Source organism: Equus quagga, chromosome 14 (assembly GCF_021613505.1).
Source record: "Equus quagga isolate Etosha38 chromosome 14, UCLA_HA_Equagga_1.0, whole genome shotgun sequence".
Lineage (NCBI taxonomy): Eukaryota > Metazoa > Chordata > Mammalia > Perissodactyla > Equidae > Equus > Equus quagga.
The window spans coordinates 71,215,332-71,223,189 of NC_060280.1; the positions used below are offsets into that span (position 1 = coordinate 71,215,332).

At 35.3% G+C, this 7,858-nt stretch overlaps 1 protein-coding gene across 1 annotated transcript; it reads left to right on the plus strand.

Moving 5' to 3' along the window:
• Positions 1-6,922: 6,922 nt before the first annotated feature.
• LOC124225889 (olfactory receptor 10G7-like) lies at positions 6,923-7,858 on the plus strand. Its single transcript, XM_046638681.1, has one exon. It carries the CDS (start codon positions 6,923-6,925, stop codon positions 7,856-7,858), a length of 936 nt encoding a protein of 311 aa, XP_046494637.1.

A 7,858-nucleotide genomic window follows, 5' to 3' on the forward strand; every position in this document is an offset into this window, starting at 1 on the left:
AATAAAGCCCAACCCTCTTTAAAGGAAAATAATAAAAATCCAGACATCAGTAATGTAAAATCCAGCATAAAAAATTACTAGAAATGCAGAGACACAGAAAAATATGACTCATAACCTAGAGAGAAAGTTATCCAGCAGGAAAAAAAAATAACAGATGTGATGAGATTAGTAGATAAAACATTTAAAACTGCAATTGTATGTGTGTTCAAAATGCTCAATGATTTAAAGAAAAATGAAGATAATGAACAGATAAATTGAAGATATAGAAAAGAAAGCTGTTGAACTTCTAGATAAGTAAAATGTAATATCAAATTTAAAAATTGCTGGAAGCAAATGAGGCACTGGAGAAGAATATATCAGTGAATCAGAAATCATGACAAAAGAAACTATACAAAATGAAGAACAGAAAAAGAAAAAGGAGAGAAGAAAAACAGAGTCTCAATGATTTGTGTAACACTGTTAAGAAGTCTATCATATGTTACTGGGACCTAAGAAGGAAGGGAAAAGAGAGAAAAAGTGTTTAAAGAAATGATAGATAAAAATTTTCAAATTTTGATGACAAAGATAAACCAAGAGATCCAGGGAGTTGAACAAACCCCAGACAGGATAAACAAAGAAAATCACACAAGTTACATTATAATAAAATTGATGAAAACCAATGAAAGAAAAAATATCTTAAAAGAAGTCAGATAAAAAATGTATATTAGATACAGAATAAAGATAACATTGAATGTATAATTATCATCAAAACTGTGCAAGACAGAAGACAATGGAAAAATATATTTAAAAGGCTGAAATGAAAAATGTTTATCTAGATTTCTATATTTGGCAAACACATCCTTCCAAAATGAAGGGAAAATAGAGTTGTATTCAGGAAAACAAAAGCTAGAAGAATTTTGTAAACAGTAGACCTGGACAATAAGAAATGTTAAAGGAAGGTTTTCACACAGAGGGAAAATGAAACCAAATGGAAAATTGAATCTGTAGAGATAGATAGGAGTACCAGAAAAAGAAAATTCACTGTTTGAAATAAAAATAATAGCAATGAATTGTGGGGTTTATTACATATATATAAGTAAAACGTGTATTAACAATACCACACAGAATGGAAACCGTGCTGCTTTAAGATTCATCCATTACACATGAAGTGGTAAAATTTCAAGGTAAAGTGTAATCATTTAGGGGTCGGCCCATTGGCATAGTAGTTAAGTTTGCATGCTCCACTTTGGTGGCCTGGGGTTTGCAATTTCAGATTCCGGGCACAGACCTACACACTGCTCACCAAGCCATGCTGTGGTCGCGTTCCACATACAAAATAGAGGAAGATTGGCGTGATGTTAGCTCAGCGACAATCTTATTCAAGCAAAAAGAAGAAGATTGGCAACAGATATTAGCTCAGGACCAATCTGTCTCACCAAAAAACAAAAGGTAATCATTAAAAATTGTGAACCCTAGAGCAACCACTAAAAAAAATGAGATATATGGGACAGGCAAATAATGAAGATGAATAAAAACACTAAAAAATAAATAAGGACACTTCACTAATATGAAATCAGAAAAAGATAAGGAAGAAACAAAGAAGACATCTGAAACAAATAGTAAACAAAAGTGCAAGCTGGTGGGGCCTAAATCAGCCTTATTAATGATTAAATTATACATAAATGGTTTAAACATTCCACTTAAAAGCATGGTGTATCAAAGTGGATATAAAAAAAGAGAATCAATGATACGCTATCTAAACAAACTTTACATACCACTTTAAAATGTGGGTGGGTTTTAAGTAAAAACATGGGATAAGGCACATCTATCATGTGAACACTGACTATAAGAAATCTCGAGTGACTATATTAGTATCAGATATAGGAGACTTCAGAACAAGGATTATTACTTGTAATAAAGAGGGAAATTTTGTAATGATAATGGGATCAATTCACGAAGAAGATGTTAAAATTCTAAATGTGTATGTACACAATAATAAAATTTCAAATATATGAAGCAAAACTTGATAGAGTAGAAAAGAGAAATGGTCAAATTCCCAATTATTGTTGGAGTCTTTAATACTCCTCTATCAGTAATTGATAGAACATAGAAAAGCAGTAAGTACATGGATCAACACTGTGAATGATGTTGACTAAATTGATGTTTATAAAATACTCCATGGTCTTGCATGAACAGAATACACATTTTTATCAGGTGTATATGGAATATTCAGAAATATCAACCTTTGCTGGACCACAAAACAAACCTTAACAAGCTTAAAATGATGAGGATGTTTTTTGCTACAAAATAATTAAATTAGAAATCAAGCCCACAGGGTTTTACCAGTGAATTCTACCAAAGATTTAATGAAGAAATAACACCAAATTTATACAAACTTTTTCAGAAACTTGAATAAGTAAGAAATGTGCCTGCTTATTCTATGATTTCAGTGTTACTTTGGTACAAAAACTAGTTAGTAAAGACATTTCAAGAGAAGAGCTACTGATGAATATCCTTTAAAAAACAGGTACAAACATTTTAAACACAATTTTACCAGATCAAGTCCAACATATATATAAAAAATTATTATACATCATGATCAGATGGGGTTGAGTCCAAGAATGTGAATTTGGTTTAAGGTTCAAAACTCAAGCAATTTAATTCAGCATACTAACAAACTGAAAAAAGAAAACTGTATGACCATCTCAAAAGATGCAGAAAATTCATTTGACAAATTCCACAAATCCATCCCCAATAAAAACTGTTAGCTAACTAGGAAAAGAAGTGATCATTTCAGCTTATTAAAGAGAAAACAAAAGCAAAAACTAATAAAAACTCACACCTAACATCATACTTAATGGTAGAAAACTGGATATTTTCACCCTAAGATCAGGAACTAGATAAGGATGTCTACTCTCACTACTTCTATTCAACATTGTCTGGAGTATCTAGACAAGGCAATTAGACAAGAAAAAAAATAAAACTCATTCTAATTACAAAAGTAAACTGTTTATATTTGTAGACAACATGATCATCTACGTAGAAAATCCGGTGGAATATCTAAAAAGGCTACAAGAACTAATACGTGAGGTTAGCCATGCAGTAGGATATGACTAATATACAAAAATTAAGTGTATTTCTATTTATTATCAATGAATAATTAGAAATTGAAACATTTTAAAGTAACACTTAAAATAGCATCAAAATAGAAAGTAATGATAAATCTGACAAAAGATGTGCTAGATCTGAACACTGAAAATAGACAACACTCTTGGAAAAAATGAGAGCTATGTGGCATCCATGGGTCAGATGTAATATTGTTAAGATGTCACTTCTCCCAAATTGATGTATAGATTCAATGCAATTCTAATGAAAATCCCTGCAGACTTTTTGATACAAATTGAAAAGATGATCCTAAAATCCATACAGAAATACAAGGGACCTTGAATAGCAAAAAGAATTTGAAAATAAAGATAATGTTGGAGGAATGGTTCCCAGCAGAGCAGGCCCAGTGAGGAAAGAGAGTGGCAAATACAAGTACATGGGGTTCTACCCCTCTCTAGCCTTGTTAGAGTATCAACAGAAGTCACAGGAATGTGTGGGTGGGCTCTGCTGTGCCTTTTTCTATGTGCAAACAACTATCAGTGTAGAATTCTTGATGTTGGAAGTTCTGACTCATTTGTCACCTAGAACACCATTGAGTTTTATTGAAATGAGCCTAAATGGCAAGATCATTAATGGAAAAAAAAAAACGTAAAAAGTAAAAGTCGGCAAATGTCATTATCTTTTGAAGGGAAAAGGGACTGAACAAGTTGTGCACCACTCTTAAGAAATCTAAGTAATCCCTGAACAACAATTGCTGGGCAAGAGCAGTGGATTTGGTCAATGCAGTCAGATAGGAAAGAAAATTAAGGTGTGTTTACTTTTGGAAAGCAAAGGACAAAATTAGTATTTTTAAAGATAATATGATTTTATACCTATATAACCAAAGAGAACCAAATAGAAGTTAAGAGCATTCATAAAGTTATATAAAAGAAGTTGGGTAGAAGTTTAATTAAGAAAATTATTAGTAAGAATTTTATAAAGAGATTTTGAAATATGTTAACTGGATCTAAATTACAAATAATTCTTGAAGTAACCTTTCAAGATAACATTGTGATTTTACATTGATTATATATACCTTATACTAAATGGATAGCTCATATGAGAAAATTGGGTAATGTGACAGGTTAGTTGAGAGAAATACTAATTCAGGGGCTCCAGTTCCTCAAAATCTATCCTATGGAAAGTGATATTCTACTGTGTTACAACAGGTTTTCTCTTTGTTTTCATAAAGCCTCTTTCCTGATAACTAAGACATACATTAATTCTAGAAGAAAAGCATATTTTCCCTTTCTTTAGTTATATTAATTCAAGCTTAAAAAATTCAACTTTCAAGGGCTAGCCTGGTGGCATGGTGGTTAAGTTTGGCATGCTCTGCTTCAGCAGCCCAGAGTGTTTGCATCCCAGGTGCAGACCTACACCACTCATAAAGCCATGCTGTGGCAGTGACCCACATACAAATATAGGAAGACTGCCACAGATGTTAGCCCAGGGCCAATCTTCCTCAAGCAAAAAAAGGAGGATTGGCAACAGATGTTAGCTAAGGGCCAATCTTCCCCAATGAAAAAAAAGTCAACTTTCACAGAAACTCTAAATATATTCTAAGTTTAGAGATAAGGGGAACAAAAGCAGAAGACCCTGGAAAGAGAGAAAATCTCTGAGTCAGACAAAGTGAGTTAACATCCATTCTTTACTAGGAATTTGCACAGTCTGCCAGGTCTCAGAGGAAGAAAGTTTAATTAGTAAGATGTTTATCTGGGGGAGTGACAGTCAGATCTCCCTGGATCAAAGAGGCTCCAGAGCTCCTTTTTGTGATCAACCATAATAACCAGAAAGTAAAAGAATCATCAAGAGACTGTGAACCTCACCAGAGAATTTTCCCTTTGGGGATGGAAGTACATATTTTCTACCTTTGAATTTAAAGAAGAAATTAGAAAAACAAAAAAAAACACAACACAATTAAATCATTCCCAGCACGAGGAATTTTCAAACCCAGAGTACCATGGTTCTTTATTTTGGAAATTAATTTTTGGCTAAATAAAATACCTTAAGGAATGATGGCACATCAAATGCCAAACCAGCTTCAAGCTGGAACTTTAAGCTGGTTTCCAACTTAAACTTGGAAAAAAATCTGAGTATTTATCATAATGTAGAAACACTATCCTCATCCGTGAGGAGTCAAGGGCCAAGGCAATTTCTCCTGAGATATCAAATCAATTTTAAGCTCTTTTATTGAAAGTGAGTTTGTTTCTATAGCTTGTTCTTCTTGTGGTTTCATCTATGCAAGGAAAAAAAAAGCATCCTACTCATCAAAGACTGAGTTTCTTTAAATCTTGAATTTTGTTGTCAGATTGGTAAGTAGCAAAAATTGGCAAAACCTTAGCATTTTTCATTGTTGGGAATTTGCGATGGTTAGGACATATTTATGGTCATAGTTTTATTCTTCTTCAGCTTCAACTTCAGCTGTATTGCCTTAGTCATGGCTAAAAGACCAACTTTACATAGTTTTATAAAACATCAAAATTCTATAAAGCCACCGTCAATAAAGTGCTTTCTCTATAAATCTTAGCATTATTCCTCTGAGTTGAAACAACAGAAAAAGTCTGTTTTTATTAAATACTGCAAAATGGAAACATGTTATTGATATGACTCTATATGGCAGAAGCATCTTAGAAATAAGTGAAGAAATGCTCCTTTTCCATCATTCTATCTTCATTTCTTCATAACTTTTTCTTTCTTTTCTCTGAATAAACAAATTTGCGGACATTCAGATCACTTTTTGAAAAGAAGGAAGAAAAAACCTTACAGTCTGAGCATTGGAACAACAGAAATCCCAGGAAAAAGAAAAAAAAAATTCAAGTATATATATTTTATTTTTAAAAGCAAATTTTATCTGTTTTGGGTAAATATAAATAATCAGTCTAGGAACTTCAACTTCAGAGATACAGTTTAGTCCCCTTTACTATATAAGCATATCTAATTTCCCGTAGGCATCTCAAAATACATAGTAAGTTGATTTGATCACACTTTAGAGGGAGGATGATTAATTACTTGAAATGCTGGAGGAAGAAATAAAAGTTTACAAATAGAAATAAACATCAGATAAGAGGAGTTGAGGAAAGCCGAGATACTCTGACCATTATTGCATTGGTTTAGTGTCAGATTTCATGTATTATCAGGGGAGTATGGTCTAGGGTAGAAGAGAAGAAGTTGGCTACAAGTAATGCTTGACCATTGCTGAGGTCCCACCTTGACACATCTGCTGCTGAACAGAGAGCCTTAGGAAGGCAATTTTCTCTCAGCCATCAATGATGATTTCTTTAGGAATTTATATTTATAGTGGATGTTCTCTCATGATCAGAGGCTGCACCTGTATATTTGGCTGTGTGTGTGTGTGTGCCTCCATGTGTGTGTTTATATGTGTGTGAGAGAGAGACAAAGAGAGAAAGAGACAGGCCTGAATAAAGGCTTATCCCTGGGAGAGTGTAGCAACTCTGGAAAGTTGCTAGTTTGAGCATATCTTTTCTAAATCTACAGAATCCAGAATACAAAATGTACTCCTCCTTTCTATTTGGTGGATTTTATATGAATTTATTCCCCTTTTTTATTTGACTGATTCCTTTCTATTTGGCTGATTTGGGTACTGAAATAAGGAAGTGACCATTCCTCTTTAAAGTCCCATGTTGAAGCAAAAGTGCTAAGAAAAAGATAAATGACAATTTACCTGCTGTGTTCTCCACCAGGGAAAAAGGAGTCGCCATATTTCATAGGAAATATGTTCACAGTAAATGTTGGATGTGCCTTTCTTCCTATAGGGACAAAGCAACATAGATGAGAAGAAATGGCAAACTTGAGCCTCGTGACAACATTCATCCTCATGGGCCTTCCCCACGCAGCACCACTGGACACCCTTCTCTTTGGAATCTTCTTGGTGATTTATGTGTTCACGGTGGTGGGGACCTTGCTCATCCTGCTGGTGATCCTGGTAGATTCCCACCTCCACACCCCCATGTACTACTTCCTGACCAACTTGTCCTTCATTGACATGTGGTTCTCCACAGTCACTGTGCCCAAAATGCTGATGTCCTTGGTCTCCCCAGGCGACAAGACTATCTCCTTCCACAGCTGTGTGGCCCAGCTCTACTCCTTCCACTTTCTGGGGAGCACCGAGTGTTTCCTCTACACTGTCATGTCCTATGACTGCTACCTGGCCATCAGTTACCCACTCAGGTACAGCAGCATGATGAGTGGGAGAATGTGTGCCCTCCTGGCCACAACCACGTGGCTCAGTGGCTCTCTGCACTCTGCATTCCAGACCGTATTGATGTTCCGTTTGCCCTACTGTGGGTCCAACCAGATCCAGCATTACTTCTGTGATGCACCGCCCATCCTCAACCTGGCCTGTGCAGACACTTCTGCCAATGAGATGATGATCTTTGTCAATATCAGGGTAGTGGCTTCAGGCTGCTTTCTCCTGATAGTGTTGTCCTATGTGTCCATTGTCTGTTCCATCCTGAAGATCCGCACCTCAGAGGGGAGACACAGAGCCTTTCAGACCTGTGCCTCTCACTGCACTGTGGTCTTTTGTTTCTTTGGCCCTGGTGTTTTCATTTACCTGAGGCCAGGCTCTAAGGATGCTGTGGACGGAGTTGTGGCAGTTTTCTACACAGTGCTGACACCTCTTCTAAACCCTGTGGTATACACCCTGAGGAACAAAGAAGTGAAGAAATCTCTGCTCAAGCTGAAAAGTAAATCAATATTCACTCACAGTAAATAA

Excerpts from the sequence above, each read along its gene's own strand:
- LOC124225889 (XM_046638681.1), top strand. The coding sequence starts at position 6,923 with ATGGCAAACTTGAGCCTCGTGACAACATTCATCCTCATGGGCCTTCCC.